The 26,656-nt window shown below is 42.4% G+C and overlaps 3 protein-coding genes, 1 long non-coding RNA gene and 4 other non-coding genes across 9 annotated transcripts; 5 read left to right on the plus strand and 3 right to left on the minus strand.

Moving 5' to 3' along the window:
- Nucleotides 1-695: 695 nt before the first annotated feature.
- LOC101481546 (uncharacterized) lies at nucleotides 696-1,975 on the minus strand. The gene is made up of 2 exons (XM_004550803.2): nucleotides 1,689-1,975; nucleotides 696-1,577 (listed from the first exon to the last, which is right to left on the minus strand). Exons 1-2 carry the CDS (start codon nucleotides 1,858-1,860, stop codon nucleotides 895-897), a joined length of 855 nt encoding a protein of 284 aa, XP_004550860.1. The 5' UTR covers nucleotides 1,861-1,975; the 3' UTR covers nucleotides 696-894.
- A 5,805-nt stretch (nucleotides 1,976-7,780) lies between these two features.
- On the minus strand, nucleotides 7,781-12,624 carry LOC101481823 (triosephosphate isomerase B). The gene is made up of 7 exons (XM_004550804.5): nucleotides 12,416-12,624; nucleotides 10,577-10,700; nucleotides 9,239-9,323; nucleotides 8,987-9,119; nucleotides 8,762-8,847; nucleotides 8,595-8,682; nucleotides 7,781-8,517 (listed from the first exon to the last, which is right to left on the minus strand). The coding sequence occupies exons 1-7, from the start codon at nucleotides 12,522-12,524 to the stop codon at nucleotides 8,399-8,401; spliced, it is 744 nt and encodes a 247-aa protein (XP_004550861.1). The 5' UTR covers nucleotides 12,525-12,624; the 3' UTR covers nucleotides 7,781-8,398.
- Nucleotides 10,062-10,117, plus strand: LOC143421220 (U7 small nuclear RNA). The gene has a single exon (XR_013100932.1). It is a non-coding gene; the product is annotated as a U7 small nuclear RNA (small nuclear RNA).
- Nucleotides 12,625-13,764: 1,140 nt separating the features above from the next.
- Nucleotides 13,765-13,820, plus strand: LOC111501008 (U7 small nuclear RNA). The gene has a single exon (XR_002721340.1). It is a non-coding gene; the product is annotated as a U7 small nuclear RNA (small nuclear RNA).
- Nucleotides 13,821-14,330: 510 nt separating this feature from the next.
- Nucleotides 14,331-14,386, plus strand: LOC111501007 (U7 small nuclear RNA). Its single transcript, XR_002721339.3, has one exon. It is a non-coding gene; the product is annotated as a U7 small nuclear RNA (small nuclear RNA).
- Nucleotides 14,387-15,399: 1,013 nt separating this feature from the next.
- On the plus strand, nucleotides 15,400-15,455 carry LOC111501009 (U7 small nuclear RNA). The gene has a single exon (XR_002721341.1). It is a non-coding gene; the product is annotated as a U7 small nuclear RNA (small nuclear RNA).
- Nucleotides 15,456-19,362: 3,907 nt separating this feature from the next.
- On the minus strand, nucleotides 19,363-25,072 carry LOC101482120 (triosephosphate isomerase B). Of its 2 annotated transcripts, XM_076890074.1 has the most exons (8): nucleotides 24,964-25,072; nucleotides 24,523-24,807; nucleotides 21,304-21,427; nucleotides 20,532-20,616; nucleotides 20,281-20,413; nucleotides 19,977-20,062; nucleotides 19,810-19,897; nucleotides 19,363-19,732 (listed from the first exon to the last, which is right to left on the minus strand). In XM_076890074.1, the coding sequence occupies exons 2-8, from the start codon at nucleotides 24,629-24,631 to the stop codon at nucleotides 19,614-19,616; spliced, it is 744 nt and encodes a 247-aa protein (XP_076746189.1). In that variant the 5' UTR covers nucleotides 24,632-24,807; nucleotides 24,964-25,072; the 3' UTR covers nucleotides 19,363-19,613. The 2 variants fall into 2 exon arrangements, with proteins under 2 accessions (XP_076746189.1, XP_004550862.1); XM_004550805.3 differs by lacking the exon at nucleotides 24,964-25,072 and having other exon boundaries at nucleotides 24,523-24,815.
- A 34-nt stretch (nucleotides 25,073-25,106) lies between these two features.
- On the plus strand, nucleotides 25,107-26,116 carry LOC143421092 (uncharacterized). The gene is made up of 2 exons (XR_013100846.1): nucleotides 25,107-25,215; nucleotides 25,616-26,116. It is a non-coding gene; the product is annotated as an uncharacterized LOC143421092 (long non-coding RNA).
- The last annotated feature ends 540 nt before the right edge of the window (nucleotides 26,117-26,656 follow it).

A 26,656-nucleotide genomic window follows, 5' to 3' on the forward strand; every position in this document is an offset into this window, starting at 1 on the left:
CCTGTTTAAACCATAATGGGCTCATAGATAATCCCTCTTGGTCCCTAAAATAACTCAGTGAATACATGAATTCAATAATGTATAATTATGGCTCATTCTTTACAACAAATACTTTTGGTATTTGTAGTTTAAAAATCAGAAGAGTTTCCTCAGCACTGCTTCTTGTGCATGCATTTATGGTGCAGAGGCCTATATTATGTGGTGACTAGACTACCTTCATATTTTTAATATGCGAGTTCACCAGCTCACAGAAAATAAATCCACATGGAGTATATTGGACAGGAGGCGATATGAACCCTGCCAAATACTTAAGATTGATGGGAAACTATGAAGGAAAAGCTCCACCTAGTGGAGTGAAGTGTAACTTTTTTCCTTCTGCTTTTTATATTCCTGCAGCAAAAAGACTCACACATCCCATTCAGCTAAAAGGAAGAATATGTCAGGATTTTTCCCATATAGAAAACAGGTTTTGGGCATTTCCCCTTTAGGAGTTTCAGAAGAACTGTGGTAAAAATATTTTAAGCATTTTAAAGTAAAAATTATTTTAGTTAAGGTAACACACATGTGGACTAATTGTCCCCCAAAGTCCTGTTTTGAGCCAGACCTTCACGTGAACTGACCGTGGAAAGCAGAGAACACAAGACATAAAAACAAAACAGGTTTTTAATCAATATTTTATTCTGAAAGGATCGATCTAAGGTTATAAGCAGTTTATAAAAGTTTATTTTCACATCATCTACTGCTGCTACAGTTTATGCACACAAGGCATAATGAAATCCATGCACATTTGCCAACATAATCCACAACTAACATTTCACACTTTACATTCCCTGTTCGAGCTCATCGTGTGTTTTTCTTTAGAGGTAAATACTACGTGATTATAATTTTACACATTCATGGATCCTGAACCACATTCTCCCTCTTGTGCACACTTCTAACGTGTCTGCCGAGAGACTCCATCCATTTGAAGGATTTGCCACAGCAGTTACACACAAAGCGTTTCCCCTCGGTGTGGATCGTCTGGTGTCTGTTCAGAGCGCTCGTCGTGATGAAGGTCTTGCTGCATATTTCACACCTGTACGGCCTCTCTCCCGTGTGAGTCCTGATGTGAGCTGCCAGGTGGGAGCAGTTACTGAAGCGTTTTTCACAGACGGAGCAGCTGTAGGGTTTGTCTTTGCCCTCCTCGTTGCCGTGGAGGTGGTGGTGATGGTGGTAATGGTGGAAATGTAAGGCTTGGTCCTGCAGACTGGCTTTCAGACTGGAAGGAGAGGATATGAAGTCTTTGATGTCTGACTCGAGGGCTTCGAGCTGGTCAGCATCGTGACCCATCCAGAAGTCCCTGTGGCTCTTCTGCTGCTCCTCCTTTTTGACCTCTGAAGTCTCTGGATGCTCCTCATCCATCTGCCCCAGGCTGCTGCCTCCATCCTCCTCCTCTTCCTCGCACTGCTCAGGCTCGGCCTCAGGCTCAGAAGCATCCACTGCAGGGTCTGACTGAAGAGGAGGAGGAGGAGAAGGACGGTGGCGGTGATAGGTTTGCTGCAGCAGCTGGGCTGCAAGACATTTGTCTGATGGAGGCTCTGAGCAAAAGACAAAAGACGCCGGAGTTATTCATTTTTAACTCAATATACAGACATTATAAGGAAAAGCTGCACGGGTTTGGCTATAAAGCGGGTTTAATTCAAACCTACCTGCCTTGAGAAGCTTCAGCTCCAATCTGAGACGGCTGATTTCCAGATCTTTTGAACGACAGAGCTCCTCTTTGTATTCGGCTATTGTCTTTTCAACCGCTCCAAATATCTCCTCCGCGGCCACCATCAGCCTCTCGCTCAGAAAAGCTTTCAGTGAATGCATCCTGGACATTTAGACGGGAGGCTGCCAGCTCTCGGTGGCTCCTGAACACGTATTTGTGCGGGTCCGTGAACGTCACGCTTGGATTGTAAACACGGACATGAAACTAGTGAGGTGAGAAATGTGCAACACGAGAAAACAGCGCCACCTTCTGGCGTGGAGGACAAGAATAAACGTTACGCCTTGATGATAAAATAAAAAAATATTCTTTACTATGATTTCTGTTCTATTTAAATATTATAAACAGTGCTGTTAAAAAGAATTTTCCTCTTTTTTGAATATTTGTGACACTTACATTTTTTAATATCAATGCTAATAAAAAATATGTCCTTCTTCAGAACACCAGTGTGCTTGAACTTCAGCACAGAAAAGAAAGCCTGATATTCTGGTAGAGAGCAGAATTCACGGTTCCCTCAATTACAGCAAATCATCCAGGTCCCGAAGCAGCAAAGCAGCCCCACTAAAACCATCATGTTTGAGTGTCGGTGTGATGTTCTTTTTATGAAATGCTGTTTTAATTTTATGTCAGATGTAACAGGACTCAAACCCTCTACAAAGCTCAGCTTTTGTCTCATCAGTCCACAGAACAGTTTCCCAAAAGTCTTGGAGATCATCAAGATGTTTTTTTGGCAAATGTGTGATCTTTTTGGTTAGCGCTCTCCCATGTGCGCCATTTTTGCCCAGCCTCTTTCTTGTTGTTAAATCATGAACTCTGATCCTTTGACTGAGGCAAGTGAAGCCTGCAGTTCTTTAGATGTTCTGGGTTCTTTTGTGACCTCCTGGATGAGTCATTGATGTACTCTTGGAGTAATTTTGATAGATTGATCACTCCTGGGAAGCTTCACTGCTGTTCCAGGTTTTCTTAATTTGTAGATAAGTCTTATAAAAGGTTTTATAACCCTTTAGAGACTGACAGATATCAGTGAGTTTGTTTCTCAGCTGTTATATCAGGGTATGCCGTGTAGCTTTTTAGATTTATGTATTTTTAGCCTACTTCATTTTTTCAGACAAGTTCTATTTAAAATATTGTATATGATCCTGTATGGGGTTTTTTCTTGGCTGTTTATTCTTGTCTGCTGACAAAACACACACACACTCTCACATACATTCACTTCATCATCCCAGCTTCAAAGCCCTTCCTGTTCAGGCCTGGCCCCGATATTGCTCACAGCAGGATATCAGCTGTAAGCCTGTTCAGTTGATTTCTCCTGTTCATTCCAGCAACTTTTTCAACTCAGTTTTTGAAGTTTTCAGTTAGGAAATAACAATCATTGCCTCCATATAAGGACCCATATGTCAACAAACCCCTGAACTCATTGCCCCAACTCTGGGAAAAGCTTGTGAGGGAAGAAGTGTAAAGAGCTTGGGTACATACATGTCAACAAAACAGCAACCACAACAAAGAGAGGAGGCAGGAGGGAAAGGAGTCCCAGGATTAAAGGAGAAATTGTGGAAATTATAGTTATTATAAGGGCAGCATGGTGGCACAGTGGTTAGCACTGTTGCCTCACAGCAAGAATGTCCTGACTTCAATTGCACCATCAGGCCAGGGTCTTTCTGTGTGTTGTGCCCGTGTCTGTGTAGGTTCTCTGCAGGTACTCCAGCTTCCTCCCACAGTCCAAAGACATGCAGTTAGTGGGGTTTGGTTAACTGGATACACTAAATTGCCCATAGGTGTGAATAGTCTATGTGTTAGCCCTGCGACAGACTAGTGGCCTGTCCAGGGTGTACCCTGCCTCTCGCCCTAAGAAATCATCAATGGCAGCCATTCCTTTCGGTATGCTTGATGACCTATTTCTTTGCTTTATCCATACTTTTTTCTTCACATCGTTCTGCCAAAAGCTGGTTTCATCTATGCATTTTTCAGGCTTGTGCAGGCTCTTTTAAAGTCAAATCTGACCTTCTTGTTCTTGAGTGTAACAAGTGTTTTTCACCTTCTTGTAAACCTTTTGCATTTCCTTTCATGAGGGCATCTCTTGATTGTTGACAATCACACATCTACTTTGTCCAACCACTGGTAGGACCTGGATGTCAGCCACTTCCTCTATCTGCCGGTGGTACATACCGTGCAGGAGCTTACTTATCCTTCCATGATGGTTCCTCCTATTTATTGGGTTTCTGCTGCCTGAGGCATTCACTGAGCACATGGTCAGTTGGGGCTGTCTTCCTGATGTATTCATGGATGTTTTTTGTCTCATCCTGGACTGTGGTACTGACACTCCCCCAGCCGCCTTCCTTCTGCTTAGCATACAGCCTCAGAATGCTGGACTTGGGGTGAAACCCTCCATGCATGGTAAGGTGGTCTTCCTGGTCTCGATGTCAGTGGCTTCCATCTCCTCCTTTGGCCAACTTATTATCCCAGCAGGGTACCTGATCATGGGGAGGGCGTAGGTTTTGATAGCCCAGAACTTGTTCTTACTGAATAGGATAAGAGACCTATGATTGTGTTGAAAGCAATCACATGTTGATTGTACACCACCCTTTTATAATCAGAGACAGAAGTACTTTGTATGTATATATATATAAAAAAAAACACCCAGCACGCCCCTGCGGGCGGTTTATCCTTCAAGCTCGGGTCCTCTACCAGAGGCCTGGGAGCTTGAGGGTCCTGCGCAGTATCTTAGCTGTTCCCAGGACTGCGCTCTTCTGGACAGAGATCTCCGATGTTATTCCCGGGATCTGCTGGAGCCACTCGCCTAGCTTGGGAGTCACCGCACCTAGTGCTCCGATTACCACGGGGACCACCGTTACCTTCACCCTCCACATCCTCTCGAGCTCTTCTCTGAGCCCTTGGTATTTCTCCAGCTTCTCGTGTTCCTTCTTCCTGATATTGCTGTCATTCGGAACCGCTACATCGATCACTACGGCCGTCTTCTTCTGTTTGTCTACCACCACTATGTCCGGTTGGTTAGCCACCACCATTTTGTCCGTCTGTATCTGGAAGTCCCACAGGATCTTAGCTCGGTCATTCTCCACCACCCTTGGGGGCATCTCCCATTTTGACCTCGGGACTTCCAGGTTATACTCGGCACAGATGTTCCTGTACACTATGCCGGCCACTTGGTTATGGCGTTCCATGTATGCCTTGCCTGCTAGCATCTTGCACCCTGCTGTTATGTGCTGGATTGTCTCTGGGGCATCTTTACACAGCCTGCACCTGGGGTCTTGCCTGGTGTGATAGACCCCAGCCTCTATGGATCTTGTGCTCAGAGCTTGTTCTTGTGCTGCCATGATTAGTGCCTCTGTGCTGTCTTTCAGTCCAGCTTTGTCCAGCCACTGGTAGGATTTCTGGATATCAGCCACCTCCTCTATCTGCCGGTGGTACATACCGTGCAGGGGCCTGTCCTTCCATGATGGTTCCTCGTCTCCCTCCTCTTTCTTGGGTTTTTGCTGCCTGAGGTATTCACTGAGCACTCGGTCAGTTGGGGCCATCTTCCCAATGTATTCTTGGATGTTCGTTGTCTCATCCTGGACTGTGGTGCTGACACTCACCAGTCCCCGGCCCCCTTCCTTCCGCTTAGCGTACAGCCTCAGGGTGCTGGACTTGGGGTGAAACCCTCCATGCATGGTAAGCAGCTTTCTTGTCTTTATGTCAGTGGCTTCTATCTCCTCCTTTGGCCAGCCTATTACCCCAGCAGGGTACCTGATCACGGGCAGGGCGTACGTGTTGATGGCCCAGATCTTGTTCTTACCATTCAGCTGACTCCTCAGGACTTGCCTGACCCTCTGCAGGTACTTGGTGGTTGCAGCTTTTCTAGTGGCCTCTTCATGGTTCCCATTCGCCTGCGGGATCCCCAAGTACTTGTAACTGTCCTCTATGTCTGCAATGTTGCCTTCTGGTAGTTCAATCCCCTCAGTTCTGACTACCTTCCCTCTCTTTGTTACCATCCGACTACACTTCTCCAGTCCGAACGACATTCCAATGTCATTGCTGTATAGCCTGGTAGTGTGGATTAGTGAATCGATGTCTCGTTCACTCTTGGCATACAGCTTGATGTCATCCATGTACAGGAGGTGGCTGATAACTGCTCCGTTCCGTAGTCGGTATCCGTAGCCAGTCTTGTTAATGATCTCACTGAGGGGGTTCAGGCCTATGCAGAACAGCAGTGGGGACAGAGCATCTCCTTGGTAGATCCCGCACTTGATGGTGACTTGTGCTATGGGCTTGGAGTTGGCCTCTAGTGTTGTACGCCACATCCCCATTGAGTTCCTGATGAAGGCTCTTAGGGTCCCATTGATCTTGTACAATTCTAGGCATTCCAGTATCCAGCTGTGGGGCATTGAGTCATAGGCCTTCTTGTAATCAATCCAGGCAGTGCACAGGTTGGTCAGTCTGGTCTTGCAGTCTCGGCTGACTGTTCTGTCTACCAGTAGCTGGTGTTATGCGCCTCTGGTATTCTTGCCAATTCCTTTCTGTGTCCCGCTCATGTATTGACCCACCTTTGCTGGTTCTGTGGAGAACAGCTGGTTTATTCTCCTGCCTTCTATCTCTCTGGTGTACCTCCTCAAGCGGCTGGCCAAAGCTGTGAGTCTTTGCTTGGCAGTATGGACAGCTTGCTGTATTTCTTAGGCACCTTATTTGTCGCACCTTTCTGCAACTCCGTTAGTTGGCTAACCTCCCTCTGTGCTACTTTGATCTTGCCCTCTAGCCTCCTTCTCCATGGAGGGTACTGCCCCTTGTGGCTGTTCAACTTGTAGCCAAGCATCTCACTGATCACTGCTGCCGTATTGTAGATCAGCTTGTTAGTGTCGGTAATCGTGGTTGTAGTGCTGCATTAACATCATCTAGCAGACCTTCTGAGGGTACTTCACGTAATCTTGGTAACCGGCTACGGGGGATCCAGGTTTCAAGCTTGGCCATGATCCTATTTTTCAGGTCAGTTCCTCTCGCACTCAACGATCCTTCTCCTATCGCACTTGGGGCTATGTACCCAATCTCGGGTGGGGGTGATATCGCCCCCCTGACCTGGCGTCCTGACTCCTCCTTGCCGTAGCATTTGTGTTGTACCTCGTCAATCTCTAGCTGTGAGAGCAGTCCCTTCTTTCGAATGTTGGAACACTGAGCTACTAATTGTTTCGCCGTCATTGTGGATGTTGGGTATCGAAGAATCCATAGGTCCCTCATCCTATTCATGTAGCCCCTTCCGCCGGGGTTACTTGCGTAGTAGCATTCCAACAACGCCCTGTTTTCGTCTCTTGCCCACCGATGCCTTCTTGTTCCAGTAGCCCACTTTTCGTCAGGGTGCCCTGGTTCCTCAACACCTGACGCGGACCTTGTTGATCCGGGCGACGTCCGAGCCGGCATGCCTTCATATTTATCTGTCTCGCTCATGTCTGCGGTAGGCTTGCTTAGCATAGGGGGTCTAGCCTTAGGACCCTTACTGGATACAGACGCCCCAGGCAGGAATCGAACTTGCGATCCTCTGTTCCAAAGGTGTGTAGTCTAACCACTACGCTATCCAGCTGCCCTGGCCACATATGTATCGAGTCTTGCACAGAGTATAAGTGTTGAGTATTTTAGAGTAGCATAAAAACTGGGACCAAAAATGACCTCATGAAGGCCTCCTGAGAGCGATTAGTGGTTTTATTGAAGCCTTCTTACAGTAAACAAGTTGTCATGACTGAAGTGGTCCATGTGCTTTTGCTTTTATTAATTGTAAACAGTCTAAAAACAATAATTTCTCTACACAAACTTGTAACTGGCTTTAATTTCCCCGATTCATAAACCTTTCACTGCCATGTCTGTTTTAGCTCAGCGCTGGGATTAAAAATAGCACTGCACTTCTTCTCTGCATGGCATTGTGCTAACAGGACCTCACTCCTGTAACATGATACTCCCTCTCCATTTTGAGAATACCACTGGGATTACCACTGTGTATATGGACACACAGCAGCCTCAAGTGCATGTGATGAAAGAGACGAGGCACTGGAAGAGTCTCTAAACCATTTATTATGTTTCCTTACAGCTTTCCTACCCTTATTCCCATCAGCTGTGACACACAATGTGATGAACATAACTGACACTTTACTTTTGGCAGGACAACCAATGAGAGAATGGGTCACGCACAACTAGAGGGAGGTAAAAGCCACAGAAAAAAAAAACAAAAACAAAAGAAAACCCCAATCATAATTACACAAGAGACGCCAGTAAAAAGACAGAGTTGATCGACATGAGCTGTGACACAGTTTTACACAGAAAAAAAGTTCATGAACTTTTACTTAAAGTGTGGACTGCCCGTCCACCTCAAGGTGTAATCGTCAGCCTTTACAGCTTGAGCACTGAGTTGCTTCTAGTTTGCACAGACTGTTCTCAGTGGACTTGACTGTTATCAGTGCAGTACAGTGTGTGTCAGCCTGTCCCTTTTCTTTGTGACAGAATACAACCCCCCGCCCCCCCAAAAAAAGGAAAATGAGGGAATGACATCATCACAAATGCTTTGAATGAAAAAAAAAAAAAAGGGGGAAAGGACTAAGTGCTGAGAACGAGGGATGAAGAACTGGACCGTCTGGAGTTGGACTCTAATCCAGTCGCATTGCAACTGCCCGCATTTTATGCCTTAGCGTTGATGATGTCGATGAACTCTGGCTTCAGGGAGGCTCCGCCTACAAGGAAACCATCAACATCCTTCTGGGAGGCAAGTTCTTTGCAGGTAGCACCGGTGACAGAACCTGAGGAGAAGAAATGACGCTTGAGAAGAGATCGATGTGGGACTCAAAGGAAAACAGCTACCCAGCACAGCACTGACCTCCGTAGATGATCCTCACAGAGTTGGCAACGGCCTCAGAGACGTTGGTCTTCAGCCACTCCCTCAGTTTCTCATGAACTTCCTGTGCCTGAGATATTACACAGGTGACATTGTGTTGCAGGCTGTAAGCACAGCAAGTTAAATATTCAGTGATTTCTAATATTTACCTGCTGTGGGGAGGCGGTTTTCCCAGTGCCAATGGCCCACACAGGCTCGTAGGCGAGCACGACCTTGCTCCAGTCCTTTACATTGTCTGTGAAAGAGACGTGTGATAAGATTTATATTTCACAAGAGTTCGGATATCCACCACACTCTTGCTTGCACAAGCATGTACAAGAATGTCTGTTACAACATTTGAACTCATGTTGGCATAAAACCTGTGAGCTGCTTACCTGCGATGACCTTGGTCTGAGCAAAGACGACCTTCTCAGTGATGCCTCCCTCCCTCTCATCCAGCTTCTCGCCGATGCAGGCGATCACGCCAAGGCCGTTCTCCAGAGCATGAGCAGTCTTCTGACCAATCAGCTAACAACAAAGGAGACAATGATGAATATTTAACGTTTTTTAAAAATCTAAATGACTGCCATTAAAAAGAAATAATAATAATAATAAAATAAAAAAATAAAAAAATCTATCCATGTTACCTCATCATTCTCTCCAAAGACGTGGCGCCTCTCGGAGTGTCCCAAGATCACCCAGTTCACACCGCAGTCCTTGATCATCGCAGGGCTGGAAGACGAGATTATCACACAGTGAACATAAATCAGAATTCCACAAATTCCATTGTAATGAACGTTTTCTCCCTCCCTGCCTGAGTGTGACACAGTTTGTATATACAAGAGATGGAAACAGCCACCTTGATGTCACATTCAGAAGACTCAACTTTAGCATTTTTGGCTGTAGCCATCTTGGACTTTGTGGTTCTGAAATCAGGGAGAGGCCACACGCTCCTATTGTAGTCACTTGTCAATTTCAAAGTAGGCCCGTCCTAAACTGCACCCTGTTTCATCATCCAATTCCATGTCAATGTGGCTATAATTTACAAAAGTGAGATAAGACTTAAAATTAGTGAACAAGACCAATAATTCATTAGGAAAATGTTTGAGGTCCCAAAGGAAGCATCACTTTCTCAGACTTCAGGAAGAGTCGCCCTCTGCTGCCCATTAGAAAAACTGCAATCTGTCTTGTTTGGCTTTACCAGTCTAGGCCCCACCCACTCCTTGTAAAGAAACATTGTGATTGGTAAAACTGCACTTATTCAACCAAAGTATAACCATCAAGTGCTTTTAGTCGGCATTTTGACTGTATAAGTATATACACATATATATGTATACACTCATACACATAAGCAGTTTATTTTTATATGTTTTGTTTATTTCTGACGTCATGTTTGGAACTACAGGAGCACACCGTTACAACAGTGTCTGTGCCTGGTGTCCTAGTGCTGAGAGGCTTGTGTCATCAGGCAGGACTCTTTGCTCTTAGATATTTCTCTCGTAGGTTTCTCATAAAGAGAAGCCCCCATGTACTTGTTAAATATAAAACAACTGATAGGGGCAGGATGTAAAGTTAGTTTTGATGAATGGACAAATATTAGACTTAATGAAAATATTGTCTGACAGCAACCCTGTAGGAAGTGTGGATAAGAAACTTTGATGTTAATTTGTAGGAGGTAACTCTCAGAACATTATTCTAGATTGATTTGATTGTCCTCACCTTGACACGTGCTCTACTGTTAAATGAATCAACCCAGTTAAGAGTGAAAAAGAGGTGGGGGGGGGGGGGGTCACTTTGGCAACACTCTGGGATTCCCCTAAAATCACCCCTGGATTAATTTATTTATATAGCAACAAAGCACAGCAACAGTTGGCTTAAAGTGCTTTAAATTTTAAGGTAGGGACACTAGAACTCCTTGTAAGATTCCTAACTGTATTTTGAGAGTGTGAAATCAGGAATTAGGAAAAATAACCTGAATTAAATACCTGATCTCCCCAGTGAAGGCACCCTTGGGAACTTTGTAGCAGTTCTGAGCAGCCACACCGAACTTGGAGTCCAGTTTGGACCTGACAAAGTCCAAGTAGATCGATGGAGCGCCGCACACCACCTCTGTTAAAGGAGGAAAAAGTAAAACACTTAGGTTACAGTTAGTTAATCCAGTTACTCTTAAAACCCAATATTAGAATATTTATGACCACCTGACATCCATCAAGCAGAGTTTGAAACCTCCTTATGGTACCTCAGAGAGGCAGTGGCTATTAATGGGCCTTTTGTGATGAGGAAAAGGCACAGAAAAAAGCAACAGTGGTAATTAGACTATCAAAGCATCCTCAGTGATTAGTTTGACGTGTTTTTATATATGCGCGTCTACAGTTCAGCTAATCTGAGCCATGCCAAACACAAGAACATTTTTTTCCACACAGCACTACTGCAACTAAGAGGCTGAACTGAATCCATCTTTAAAAATCAATAATCTGAGAGCTTAATGGGCCAGTGAGCAAAATTCAAAGTGAATGACTGGGAACTAAAAAAACAAATAAAATAAAAACCACAGGAAGCACTGGTTCAATATGAGGTACAGTCTGCAGCAGTCAAGAAGAGTACAGTAAAGTTAAGACACTGACATTCACATTGTAACTATATCTTTGGGGTTATGGAGTCTATATTAAACACTGCCCGTTATTATTAGTTTGGCAAAGGTCAGTCAGGTCTCCCTGCAGTAAAGGTCTGAGTTCAGCCTCCAAAAGGTCACCTGCCATGGCTGCATTCAGCAGAGGTCAGAGACAACCCATGCACCCCAGTTCAAAGGGTCAAACAGAAGATCCAGAGTTTATCCAATATATCCAATATCCAACAGGTCGGTCTGAGGATGAAACAGGTGAACTCTGACTTTAGAGGCAAAAGCACGGGGGAAAAAAACTCGTCTTCATTTTCACTTCAGCTCTAAAAATGGGGTGGATTCATTAAAGGGAGCAAGGTCCAAGGATAGTCTGAGCAGACTTCAGTCCTGAGCACTCAGGCCTGTGAGTGCACACAGCATTGCAGTTGCATAACAAACACACAGGAGGAGATAAACGGGCCTGTGACAGCAGACACAGGCTGTCTTCAGAGTGTCATACACTTAAATAAGGGAAATATAAGCAGAGCTCAGTGTCTTAATGAAACAGCAGCTGCTGCCTCTGTCTGGTTCATCTGCAGGAAGCAGACAGCAACAGGGCAATGTCTTCTGCTGCATTCAGGGCAAGTTGGGAAAAAACTGACTACACACTCACACGAGTGAAGAGCTGAAATAAAATGAGTGCATCCGTTTTTTTACTTGTTTTTGACTTTTGCGCTGTTTAAAGCTTAAGCTGCTGAATAACTCGGCTCAATATGCTGACGAAAGAGCAACCCCATTAACGACCAGCCTGACTTGAATGCACCCCGCACATCCACAGCAGAGGCAGATCTGCTCTGATGGTCTACGTGCCGCTGCAAACGCACACCCACCACGACATGAATGGAAAAAGCCATCCGAGCTTCCCTCGCCTGAGCTCCGGCACGTCTGCCAGCCGCTGGTCACGATTTAGCTCGGTTTAAAACGACCTCACGCTAATCCCGACTTTATTAAACACGGCCTGAAACAGACAGAACCTCCGGCGCCAACGCTGTCATTGATTTTTTTTATATTTTGAATGAAACTGACATTTTGACCGCGGAGGATCATTCAGCTGTGATACGAATACACAGAGATAGGCTTAAAATAACTGAAAATATGGAGACAAGTGGCCAAAAATACTGAACCCCATTCAAGAAGGGTGATGGTGTCAGAAGAAGCCACATACCGACATTTGAGTCCACCTTGCCTCCGTTCATGGTCTGGATGAGCTCCCCGAGGCTTTTCTTGTCGCCGTTCATCTTCCAGTTTCCACCAACGAAGAATTTTCTGGTCATGTTTGCGATTTTGGGGGGACGTTAGCCAAAGAGTGAAACGGTACTGAAAGTCCACTGGGGGTCCTTCTAGTCTGGGGTAAGAGAGCGGACGTTAATGAGCAGCTCGGGGTATTTATTAGCGTGAAGGTCTAACCCCTCCTCCCCCTCAGCGCCATTGGTTCACGCTGGTACGCCCGTAAAACGCGTTTCTGCCTCATTTTGAGGAAGAGGAAGAGGAGAATGTCATGCTGCGTTCAAGTGCCGTGCGGGAAAAGTAGCTTTTCCCTGGATGAACCCGTTAGTGAGGACAACAGATATGAAGTGAAGCAATCGACAGCCTTGTGTTATTTTCACTCCTTCTAATTAAAGAAAAGATGTTATTTTTTCTTATTTATTTTTTCATGTTTTTCTGAGTTAGTTTCCAGAGTGTGTTCGTTTTTATTCCTTAAATAGTTTTAATGTTAGCTCTTCTTAAGTATATGTATTTAGGGCTGTGCAGGAATATCGGGAAACGATGCACCTTACCAATATGTAACACAACTACAGCTAACAAAAATATAAATAAACAGTTGCAAAAAAACATGTAGGGATTTTCTGTTTATCTACTCGTTTAAGATACTCGTTAACAACAGAGGAAGTTCATGGATGTAGTGTAATGAGGACATGCACAAGGTTAGTGTGATGTAGGGTGGGTGGTCGAAATACGGTGAGATGAATGCAGATGGTACGCTTTAGCGACATCTAAAGGGAGCATCCGAAAGAGGCAGTTATTACATTTAAGTAGTCTTGTTTCGATCAAATTTCAGCATTGATATGAATAGTATTAGCCTTTATTTCACCTGAATCCTCTAAATGATCAGACCTACGGTACCTTATTTTTTCCAATCATAAGTATCTCGCTTCTGTTACTCAGTCATGACGGTCAACCATTTGATTGGCTGTGACGACACCAATCCCGCCCACCCACTCATTGACGGCTTGTTCAAAAAACGTTGTGATTGGTGAACACTCGGGCCAGTTTTAAAGTATTTGCATATCCGGCATGCACTGCGCTAAAAATGCACTTTTTATACTTTTAAAGTATAACTTTCAAAGGGTTTCAGTTGATACATTGGCTGTACATGTATTTAAATATATTATAAATGAATATTTTTAAATATTTCCATTATTTCTGACATCGTATTTTGCACCTACAGAATCACACCGTAACAACAGTGTCTGTGCCTGGTGTTCTAGTACCGATAGGTCTCGATGTCGTATCAGGAATCTTTGCTCTTAGATATTTGTCTAGTAGGTTTCTCATAAAGAGAAGCCCTCACTCACGTGTGTAAAGGAAGCTCTGTAAGTCTATTCATGGGTAAGTAGAAGAACTCGTACCTCATCTAGAGCCTATTTTACTCTCATACTTCAATTTGTGTTACACTTATAAGATACAGACGGGCTCAAGCAGCGTTGTCCAGCAAATAGTATTAATAAAATAACACACAAAAATATGCAACATAAGGTAAACATATGCGTTCTTCGGTAGCTCTGGTGGAATAAAATCTATATTGTGAGCCTCTTAGCTCTTGAACTCTTATCTGACTTCTCTTGTAAAACTACGTGATTTTTAAGACTGTTTAATGTCACTGTTTAAAATCTCCTTTGTGTACGAGTGATCTGTGCCTGTGAGTAGTAACCGCCCGCCTTTTGATTGGCCATAGTGACACAAGTCCCACCCACTTCGAGAAGACTTCGTGATTGGTGAAAGTCACTGGCGCTTTATACCACCATAACAACAGTGTCTGTGCCTGGCGTCCTAGTACCAATAGATTTCAACTCAACGACAGGAATCTTTGCTCTTTGATATTTGTCTAGCAGGTTTCTCATAAAGAGAGGCCCTCTTACGTGTTTAAAGAAAGCTAAATTGACATCTGATCTTTCATAAAAAGCAGCTTAAAGTTGTCTGTAGAGTTATTATTACTGAGTCCCATAACTAGTTTCTCTTTCACTTTAATTTCATTTCGGATTACACTTATTTACTTATTTACGCTCAAACAGCGTTGTCCAGCAAAAAATATCGATAAAATAACACGCTTCACTGAAAACTTAAAGTGAACATGCGTATTCTTCAGTAGCCCTGCAGGAATAAAATCTATAGCTAATGTGAGCCTAACTCTTATCTGACTGCTCTCGTAAAACTACGTGATCTGTTTAATGTCACTGTTTAATGTTGTAGGCCAGTGTTAAAGAGGCTTCAAAAACCAAAAAGAATTCCTCTGAAAATGATCAGGTCCAAGGTCCTGAAGCAACTATTCTAGTTACATTTTAGTGTGAGACTAAAATTACAGTAGTAATGAAATTACAACTCTTATAAAAGGTTATAAAAATGAGACAAGACACAGAAATAGTCTCTAAACCATTTTAAATTTATTTTGTTTCCTTACAGCTTTCCACTCCTGTCCCTTTTCTTTGGGACAAAATATAACCAAGTAAAAAAAATAAAATAAAAATAATAATAAAGGAGAAGAAGGGAATGACATCTTCACACAAATATTTTGAATGAAAAAGGGGAAGAGGACTAAGTGTTGAGAGCTGGGGATGAAGAACTGGACCATCTGAATGGACTCGAACTCTAAACCGCTCGCATTGGCCTTGGCGTTGATTATGCTGATAAACACTGGCTTCGGGGAGCCTTTGCCCACAATGAAACCATCAATGTCCTTCTGGCCAGCAAGTTGAAAATCACTTTTGTGTACAAGTGATCTGTGCCTGTCGTTTGATTGGCCATAGTGATACAAGTCCCACCCCCTGCGTGACTACTTCTTGATTGGTGGAAGTCAGTGGCGCTTTATACCACCATAACAACAGTGTCTGTGCCTGGTGTTGTAGTGATTACAATGGGTAGGTTGAGAACAGGATTCTTAGCTCTTAGAAAGTTGTCTAGAAGGTTTCTCATAAAGAGAAGCCCCCCCCCCTCTTCGTAAAGCAAAGCTGTTCCTGTATGTCCTCCCTCTTTACATCCGTGAATCTTCTTTGTGGTCTTTTTCTTTTCTGGCTGCTTGGCAGCTTTAATTAAACTTATATCAAGAAAATCGAATCAAGAAACAGGAAGACTGTTACACAATAATATGATTTTGTCACTGTGTCAGTTAGTGATGGCCAAATGAAGCTTTCCGAAGCACTGGAGCTTGTATTGAAAAACGGTTCATTACTCGAAGCTTTTCAACACAGTCCTCTCCGGTGACATCTGGTGGTGAAAATTTTGAAGAGCAGCTTGAATCTGCAAAATAAAACGGACTGCTCAATTATCAGTGCTCACTCAAGAGTGGAGTTCTCTCTGATATTGGGCCACCGTTCCGTTGCTTTGAACATGTAATTGGTTTTGTTTTCTCGATTGGGGGGGCTGAAAAAAATGTAATGCGTATTTGCGTAATACATTTTGATCAATAAACTTTCCCTATTTAAACATGCACTATGGTGTGGCCTTTCTTTGCTCATAACTCCTTGATGTTGGTAAATACAATAAGTGAGCAATATATATAATATACATATGAGAATGCACAGCACATTATGGAGTATGCCCCTGCTGTGAAGTCCTGCCTCCATCTACTTGTCGTTTAATCACTGGACAGCTGGACAGGTTCATACAAAATATTAGATTAGGCCAATTGTCCTATACATATTTTTGACTTAGGGGTGGGATTGATTGTGAACTGGAAAGGGAAAATGCTTAGGAAGCTGAGTACGGCTGCATCGTCACTGATTTGTAGAATCATTTTGATTCGATACAGGATCCGATTCAATTTGATTGGAATCTGGAAAGTTTTGCCTCAGTCAGAAATATTACAATTCTGGTCATGTATCAGTATATATCCATAATTTCGTATCTATTAAAAGAAAGCTGACACATGTGAGACTTAATTAGAGATGTAAACAGAGAGTTATGAAACCTGCAGCTGCAGAAGCCAGCGAAAAAAAAAAAGAGGCAAACACAGCGCGGACCCGACGACGCACCAAAATCTGACTCTGACGCGTCGGGTCCGCGCTCTGTGTTTACGTTTGTATGCAGAATCCGTAAACCTGCTCCCAGTTACTGTTTTAGCTGCATGGTGTTTGACGACATGTTGTGAGGTTTAACCTGAGATGCTGGCGTTTCAGGCATAATAACGTTAATTTACAAATCGACACGGGATTTTAATGAATCAATATCACTTTATTCAATTTAGCATGGATTGTAATCAGAAAGGCGATAATCAAACCCCACCCCTAATCAAGAACTTGCAAAGTAAAAACATGATCAATGTAAGGTAGCCCTTTTGTTATTTACATTTAAAAAGAGGATTAGTGTTACTGTGCGCTGGCTGAGTCTGTTTCTTTTCTTAGAAATAGTTTCTCCTGCCCTGGAGAAAATCCACTTGCATGGAACAGAAGAGGCTGTGGAGTGCAGGAACTACACTGCAAGTTGGTAGATATGCAGGTATTCCTGGGTCCTGCAGACTATCACCTAAAATCAATAAACAAAATGATTTTCTAAACTGTGTAGCAATGTAATGTACGTATAGTGTCAAATACATTTTTGTAGTCTTCATTAGCTTTAATTCACATGGAAGTGTTCCTAAAGTCATATGCTGTAATGATATTTACATTATGAAGGAGGACGTAGTAGAGAACACCATGAGAACGCTAAAGGGTGAAGTGTGGGCGTTGATCGTATATACCGGACAATCGCACATACCTGTATAAAAGGTCAGGTTTGTGCGATTATGTGGAACATCGTTGTTTTAACAACCCTGAAAATGGCAAAGAGACACGCTTATGAAGCATAGTTTAAACTGAAGGCCATCAGCTACGCGGAGGAACATGGAAATCGAGCAGCCGCGAGAGAATTTAAGATTAATGAATCGATGGTTCGCAAGTGGAGGAAGCTGGAAAACAAGCTCCGACAGGTCAAGAAGACGCAGCTGAGTTTCCGCGGACATAAGGCGAGGTGGCCCGAGTTGGAGGAAAGACTCGAGCGGTGGATCATCGAGCAAAGAACGAGCGGGAGAAGCGTTTCGACGGTCACCATTCGGCTAAAAGCAGTTTCGCTAGCAGAAGAAATGAAAATTGAACATTTCCGAGGAGGTCCGTCTTGGTGCTTTCGTTTTATGAAACGGTGCCATTTTTCCATCCGGACCAGGACTACGGTAGCGCAGCAACTTCCAGCGGATTATACCGGTAATGAAAAGCTGGCCATCTTCCGCTCCTACTGCAGCAAACACATCGGCGACAAAAACATCCAGCCCAGCCACATCACAAACATGGACGAGGTCCCGCTCACTTTTGACATCCCGGTGAGTCACACTGTGGAGAAGAAGGGGACCAGCACGCTAGCGATACGCACAACGGGGCACGAAAAGTCTTCTTTTACTGTTGTGCTTGGCTGCCATGCTAATGGACAGAAACTGCCGCCTATGGTGATTTTTAAGAGAAAGACTTTGCCTAAAGAGAAGTTTCCAGCAGGAATCATCATTAAGGCAAATGAAAAGGGCTGGATGGATGAGGAAATGATGAAAGACTGGCTGAGGGAGGTGTATGTAAGGAGACCAGGTGGTTTTTTCCACGCATCACCATCGCTGTTGATCTGTGACTCTATGCGTGCCCATCTCACAGCCAATGTGAAAAAGCTAGTGAAACAAATGAACTGTGAGCTTGCTGTCATTCCGGGAGGCCTGACAAAGGAACTCCAGCCGCTGGACATCGGTGTGAACCGCCCGTTCAAAGTAAGGCTGCGAGCGGCGTGGGAGCGATGGATGACCGATGGAGACCACAGTTTCACCAAGAGTGGAAGGCAGCGCCGGGCGAGTTACGCCACAATTTGCGAATGGATTGTAGATGCTTGGGCTAACATGTCTGCTGGCACTGTTGTTCGAGCTTTCGCAAAAGCCGGCATCATTTCCGAGGAGCCGCACGGCACGGAAAGTGACTCTGACGGTGAAGAAAGTGAACCTGGAATGTTTGATGGAGATTTAGCACAGCTGTTCAATTCAGACACAGAGGATGAGGACTTCGATGGGTTTGATTGATGACAATTACCGGTAATAAAAATGTGAGTACCAAACTCAGTTTTGCTCCCGCTTTATTTTTAAACACGCATACTTGTATGCGCCCTATAATCAGGTGCGCCTTATGTGTGTGTTAAATACAGTAATGGCACACATAACTGAGACTGCGCCTTTTAGTACGGTGAGTCTTATGGTCGTGAAAATACGGTAGTCTGATTTCCTGTTCACCGATAAACTGCACTCATTTCCTTCCACACCTACATGTTTTGTACACTGTAAAATCTTTGCAAACTGTGCTATAGTTCCCATTTAACATCTAATCTGCATGTTTACCTTATCTAACACTCATGAGTGCTGATAAACTATGATTAGCCTTATTCCTTTTGTTGCATTTCACATGTACAAGTCATTGGATTATATGATAAACACCTAAGGAGATGGAGATAGATAGATAGATAGATAGATAGATATAGAGATCTATCTATCGGGAGTCCTGAGAGCACAGCTAATAATGAGCGACTCATTTTATGAGCTTTGGGTGGGTTTCAAATATAAATGTGAAACATCTAGGGTTGCATAATATACAGTATTATCAATTGTACCTCATATATATCTCTGTAGTGTTTATTGACAATGTGACTGCTGATAAAATTAGCAGTAACACTGGTTCCTTCCTTGACTTAGCTGCTGTTTTTATATCTGAGCTTCAACTTCAAAAATAAAAAAAGCATTCCTCTGAAAATGGTCAGGTACAAGGCAACTAGTCTGAACCAGTCTGAGACTAAAATGAATACTGTTATGAAAGGATTTAAAAATGAGACAAGACACTGAAATAGTATTTAAATCATTTATATTTATTATGTTTCCTTACAGCTTTCCACCCCTATCCCATGTCTTTGTGACAAAATATATAATCAAATAAAAAATGTTTTTAAATAATAAAGGAAAAGGAGGGAATGTCATCATCACAAATACTTTAAATGAAAAAGGGAAAGAGGACTAAGTGCTGAGAGAGAGGGATGCAGAACTGAACCGTCTGAATGGAGTTGGACTCTAATCCAATCACACTGCAGTTGTCCACATTTTATGCCTTAGCGTTGATGATGTCAATGAACTCTGGCTTCAGGGAGCCTTTGCCCACAATGAAACCATCAATGTCCTTCTGGGCGGCAAGTTCTCTGCAGGTATCACCTCTCACTGAACCTGAGAAGAAGAAGCGATGTGTGAGAAGAGATCAACGTGGGACTCGAAGCAAAACAGCTACCCAGCACAGCACTGACCTCCGTAGATGATCCTTACAGAGTTGGCTACCGCCTCAGACACGTTGTTCTTCAGCCACTCCCTCACTTTGGCATGAATCTGCTGCACCTGATATATCACACAGGAGACATTATGTTAGAAACGGTAAACACAATATGTTAAATATTCAGTGATTTGTAATATTTACGTGTTGAGGAGAGGCAGCGTTCCCAGTGCCAATGGCCCACCCAGCCTCATAGGCCAGCACGACCTTGTTCCAGTCCTTTACGTTGTCTGTTAAAGAGACATGCGATCTTTATATTATTGTAGGGTCTTGACATTACAGTATAAAGTGCCTTTAGGCAACCGTTGTTGTGATTTGGTGGCAATAAAAATACATTTTATTTTGAATTTTATTGTGAACCAAATTGATAAAACTTGCCTATAACAATTCAACATTCCAGCTCTCATGTGCACATAAAAACCCAGTGACAGTGTGAGGAGCTGCATACCTGCGATGGCTTTCATCTGAGCAAAGATGACCTGATCTGTGATGCCTTTCTCCTTCTCTTCCCGCGTCTCTCCGATGCAGACGATCACACCAAGATCGTTCTCCTGAGCGTGAGCTACCTTCTGGCCAATGAACTAACAGCACAGGAGGCAATGAAACATGTTTTGTGTGTTTTACTTGTTTTGAGGAATTCAGTTCTTTACATTTGCAGGTGAAAAACTAAATGAACAGGATAAATTTATCTGTAGTTACCTCATTACTCTCTCCAAAGATGTGGCGCCTTGTAGAGTGTCCCAGGACCACCCAGTCCATACCACAGTCCTTGATCATTGCAGGGCTGGAAGACCAGAAGCATTCCCATGAAGATAAACTGATTATTTTCTTTTTTTCATTGATAAACAGTATTATGACCCAGTCATTAGTTGTATTTGACTGTGATGGATGGTTGTCCTAACTGTGTGAGGATAGTGATTTTCACAAGGTTGAGTTTCAAGGATAAGAGATTGAGCAAAACATGATAAAGTCCCACTTGGAAGTGGATTTGAACATGTTAGCCGTCACCATCGTGGTCATATATAAATGCATACAGTGTTGAATTGTGAGTCACAAGGTATTTAAGTCCTAACCCATACCTTGGTTGGCTGTAGGTAGAGCAGGTCATCTACTAATTGAAAGGTTGGTGTTTCAATCTGCTAATACCCCTGATATTAAGCCCAAGTTTCTCTCTGATGAATCAGAATGTGTGTGAATGTTCGATAGAAAGCACTCACATAGAAAAAGTGCTGCATGAGTGGGTGAATAAAGTGCTTTTAGTGCTCAGGTAGCGTAGAAGAGCACTATATAAGAACCAGTTTATTTACCGTTATTATATTTGTGTAAATGGAGCTAAAATGTATAAAAGGAAACATCATGCTGTGATGCTCTGCTTTTCCTAAGAGCCAGAATTTGGATACAGACTTTTAGCACCCATAGCTAGCACCATGATACCAAATAACCCTTAAGCAGAATAAAGTGCACTGTGTACCTGATCTCTCCAGTGAAGCCACCACTGGGAACTATGTAGCAGTTCTGAGCAGCCACGCTGAACTTGGGATCCAGTTTGGACCTTGTTAGTTCCAGATAGATGGCTGGAGCAGCACACACCACCTCTATTTAAAGAGAGAGAGAGAGAAAACACAATACTTGGGTTACAGATATGTAGTCCATTTATTTATCAGGGCACAAACACAGTAAATATTAAAACTAAATATTACAATATTTACGACCGTGAACTAGCTGGAGTTTGACACTTCCTTTTGGTTCTTCAGAGAAACAGTGGTCATTAGTAATGTGGTTGTGATGGCTCAACATAAAGCTGCATCTCTTGACATCTGATTAGGAAAAGGCAGCCGAAGAAAAACTAAACTAAACTACGTCACTCTTGACGTTGGTCTGCAATAACTGTTTGTGTGCAGTTCGTCCCACAGTGTTGCTAAACGACCAGCTGCTGTATTTCACAGGGAGAGAAAAGAGAGAGAGCTAACTTCACTCAGAGATGGAGAAAGATTTAGGAAGACGGATGAATAGGAGAGGAAGAAGGTAAGGATTGTTCAGTTGCACTTGATAAAGTGCAGAATTAAAGCTTTCATGCGATGTCGTAATTTTAATCACATAGTTGATATTCCTGCAAAACAAACTAAGCTATGCTCACTCTGTTATTCAAATGTTGCGTGAAAATGCTGGGTAGTTTGTATGCTTACATCTTGTTGAATTCAGTTGTGTAAATCCACAAAGACCTGTAGGTCAGCTGATCACTGCGTGCATACTAAGAAAATCTACTGAATCTACTTGAGTACATTTCAGAGCCTGTACCTTTTCACTTTTACTTGACTAAAAAAGTTGCTTCTGTACTTCAACTTTTATTGGAGTATTTTTTAACATGGGTATACTGCTTCAGTTAAATCATTTAAGTCTTTAAATACTGACCAGTCAGTATATACCATGCATCCCTGTGACATGGAAGTGCCTTCTCCATACCAGACCTTGACTTCTCTTCTTATCAGTTTCCCTCCATTAGTATAGGCTTGTACACAGTGAAGAGGGACTGAAGCCTGTGCATTTGCTTTGGGATGTATTGTTGTTTTTTAATGGCTTATAACATTGGAATATAATGAAAGTGCTTTTATAAGTAAAGTGGGAATTGTTATGTTAAGCATTTGACCTATAGACCCATTTGTGTTGACCTATGTATACAGGTTAAGTTTTATTTTGGCAGTGAAACATGTTTTTATGTCATATATGTCAAGTAATTGCTTCTTACTGCAACACTGGCATAATAGCCATTATTTCTGACCCTATGGTTGACCTTGATCATAAACCTGTCAACAAGGGCATGAATAATGAATATGGATGATAATGTCTGGGAAGATTTTTTTCATGCGCTACTGTCATATCTTAGATTTCATTCAAGTCAGTTAATAGTCGAATTTAAGTGAGTTTGTGAGTGTGAGAAGTTTCAGTAAAGGCTGTGATACAGGGATCCCATTTGCATTTCATTGGAGCAACTAAACACTGACGATGATCACAGACAGGTTTCAATCTCACATAGAAAAAAATCAGATATGTTATTTTAGATGTTACGTGATAACACCATAACAAAACTGTCAGCGGCTGGTTTCATACTGGATCAGGAGTCTTTGCTTTTAGATGTTTGTTTAGAAGTTTGCTGTTCCATCATTATCATTATAAATTGTTATTAGTTTCCACCTTTGATGTGGTATTATTGAAAAAGTTCATTTCTGGTCTTCGGCTTTTCACACGACAATATTAAAAGTGAGTGCTTTTCCTTTTCTGCTTTTACACAAACACTTTTTCATTTAAAGCAAAGCTTTTAAATTCAGGCTACACAAAATGTCTCGTGTAGATGACTTAGTGACATCGAACCACAGAACTGGTTTTAATAAACAGGGATTTTTTTCTTATTTTTAGCACATAAACACAACTTGTTATAGGTATGTAGCAGCTAAAGTATGTATTTCTGGTTATTGTTTTGACTCACATTTGTCACTATGGGCAACTTCAACAAACAGTAATTGCTTCACCTTAATTACCTGGTCACGCCTCAGGTGGCATGGAAAGAGAGAGGATGAGTAGTCCTCAGATATTTTCTGTTGATCCTGTTCTCATCACTCATGCATCACTGACTGATTGGAATGAAATGTTTGGTTTCTTTCCTGTTTGTTTGAATAAAATCATCATCCATCTAAGGAAGAATCCACTTTGTTGAATGAGTCACAGTAAAAAGCCCAACTTAGCCTCTCAGCGGCTTTTCTTAAAGGAAGTTTTCCTACAAGATGCTGCAGAAAACTGTATGTACAGATTGAAAACTTCCGAATATACACTCACTGGGAAGAGCTGGCCACAATTGTGCAAGGTGAAACAGCTGACAATGGATTGATGAAATATCGACCGTTACATGTTTGTGGAGGTGTGTTGTGCCATTGACTCAAGTTGCAGCTAATGATATTTCACAAGAATGCATAGTGAGAAACGCCCATGGACTAACGCTTAATAAATCATTTCCACGTAAAGCCTTGTAGCCTTTGATATCAATTGTTTCAAATATCTGATAAATAACCATAAGTAGTTTATCTTTGTTTCCTTGTATTGTGTTAATGATAAGATAGTACACACTTTTCTTTGAAAAAATAACCCAGTTTTAAAAGGTGAGTATATTTATAGCACAAAAACTTTTAGTGAACTCTGAAGAGCAAAACGAATGAATCAGTTGTTGGTTTCAATAACTGATTCATTCATTGTTGTTTAAAAACTTGTGGTCTGCTCATGAAAGAGCAACACCTTAACAACCAGCCTGACTTCAGTGTACTTTGCGTTTCCTCAGCAGACAGCTGCTGGCTGGACTGATGAAAAATTCTCCAGAGCTTTCCTCATCTTTCCTCACATTTTTAATGAGGTTTAAAATGACCTCAAAGTACTCCTGAACTTTTGCAGATGCTCCTGGCATTAAATGTGTCTGTGATTTTTTCCCCGTTGAACTAAAGAGTAATTTTGACCATGGAGTTGTGACATGAATACAAGGAGAAAAGCTTAAATTAACTGAAAATAGTGCAACAAGTGTCTAAATGGTGAACCTTCAAATGGAGAAATAATATCAGAAGACAAATACGTTTTCTGTGATTTTCATTTAAAAATGAAATAAAGGGTTGAATGGAAAAAAAAAAAGAAAAAAAAAGAAGACACATACCGACATTGGGGTCCAGCTTTGCAGTGTTCAGGGTCTGGATGAGCTCCCCGATGCTTTTCTTGCTGCCGTTCATCTTCCAGTTTCCACAAACAAAGAATTTTCTGGTCATGTTTGCAGGTCTTTGTGGATTTTTTTCTGAGGATTAAAACACTACAAAGCCAACAGGGGTCCTTCTCTTCTAGGGTAAGAGAGCAGCTCGGGGTATTTATTAATGCGAGAGATTTAACCCCTCCTCTTTCTCAGTGCCATTGGTTCATCCTGGCATGCCCATAAATGTAGTTGTACCTTATTTAGAGGAAGAGATGAGTTGTGTTATGATGTGCTCATGTGTCGTGTGGTAAATGGTCTTTTATAGCAAATGAGAGAGCATTTTCCATTTATTTTCACTTTTATTTCTAATAAATTCAGAGTTTCATTGTGAGACGGCATACGAATGGGTACCATGAGAGGAAGTGTGGCACTCTTTGAGGAAGTCAGGAGAGGTGAGGCAAGAGTGACAGATGGCTTCAAGGTGAGGGTGGGCTTACATCACTGACCTTGCTCTGAGCCCCTTCTTGTTCGCACTGTTAATGGGTTGGTTGACACATGAGGTCAGGCAGGAGTCTCTGTGGACTGGCACATGTTCAATAATTGGTCAACAACCGTCTGAAGGGACAACTCCCTCTAGGTCTTGATGCATGCTGAATCATCCAGGTAAGGAAATCCCAAAGAGCTGATTCTGTTCACCTGGATTTAGTGTTTTCATAACATAACATAACATTTGCATAACGACTAAAACCAACATGACTAATATTGGGCCGAGAGGTCATGGTTAGTCAACCTCGCTGAAAACACTACGTTTAGATGAACAGAATAAACTTTTTGGGAACTTGAGTTTAAATACCTGGGAATCTCCAGCATTTGGTTTTAGAATTGAAGAAGCTTCCCGAATGCTAGGTGAAACATCTTCAAGACACTTAAAGAAGTCCACTCGGTTTTCTTTCCAAGCTCCTTAGATTCCCACGACCTGGATGACTGAGAACCTACACACACAAATTCTTTTTTATTGTTTTCTTCATCTTTCTTGATGATAATCCTCTTTGTTTTCTTTCAGCTGCTTTTTTTAGGGGTCACCAAAGTGAATCATCTGCCTCCATCTCTCCCTGCCTCCATCATCCTCTTCTGCCTGACCAACCCTCCTTCACTACTTCCATGGATCTTCTCCGTGGTCTTATTCTTTTTCTCCTGCACAGCAGCTCAGCGTCCAGTGTCCAATAAGATTGTCATCCAGCAGCTTTTGTCTTATTAATATGTTTCAGCCACTGAAAACCATACAAACACATCTACATGACATAATGCTCTGACTTTTCTTTAAAAGTTACATAGATTATATCAGTGCTTTGTCATGAAATGAGTGAATCTGTGCATTTGGTAGAGCTGGGCGACATGACCTCAGATCACTTTGATGATTTGTTGAACATTTTAACTTGATCGTTAATGGGGTTTTTTTTTCTTGCCCTTCTTACCCTGGTTTCAGAGTATTAGGACCATGTTAAAAAAGAAACATTGAAGTGTTTTATTCATTTTGAGAATAAAGTGTTGAGAAAAGGGTGAACTGTCTCAGTCCTCGGGGGTTTCTCGGTATGTGTTTCTCTGTACATTCTTGTAAAATACCATTAGCTGCAACCTCATTTTTTTATACAACACACCTCCATTTTTACTACACAGTAATGTAACCATCAACATTGCATCCATTCACTGCCGGCAATTTCACGTTGCACCATTGCAGCCAACTCTTCTGGGATTGAGTGTGTTTTTTCTTTCTTTCTTAATAGATCCTTCACAGGCCTCGTATTTCTCACACAGCAGTTTATGTACAGAAAGAGAAAAATGAATCCCTTGGTACTAAAAACGATTCTGAAGCAAAATGTCTCAGACTCATCTACACAAGGTATTTTGTAGAGGGTGCAGCAGGTCGTGCACTAATTGGCAGTAGTTATTTCAACGTTATAGTCAAAATGAGAAATAAAAAACAATTTTTATCACTCAGCTGTTAAAGGCTAACGAGGCATTGTTGTTACCCTGCCAGGCAGGCGGGCAGACAGCATGGACACCAAAGTTCGTGACTTCAATAACTTGAGAATGAGGTGATTTT

This window comes from Maylandia zebra, linkage group LG11, assembly GCF_041146795.1.
Source record: "Maylandia zebra isolate NMK-2024a linkage group LG11, Mzebra_GT3a, whole genome shotgun sequence".
NCBI lineage: Eukaryota > Metazoa > Chordata > Actinopteri > Cichliformes > Cichlidae > Maylandia > Maylandia zebra.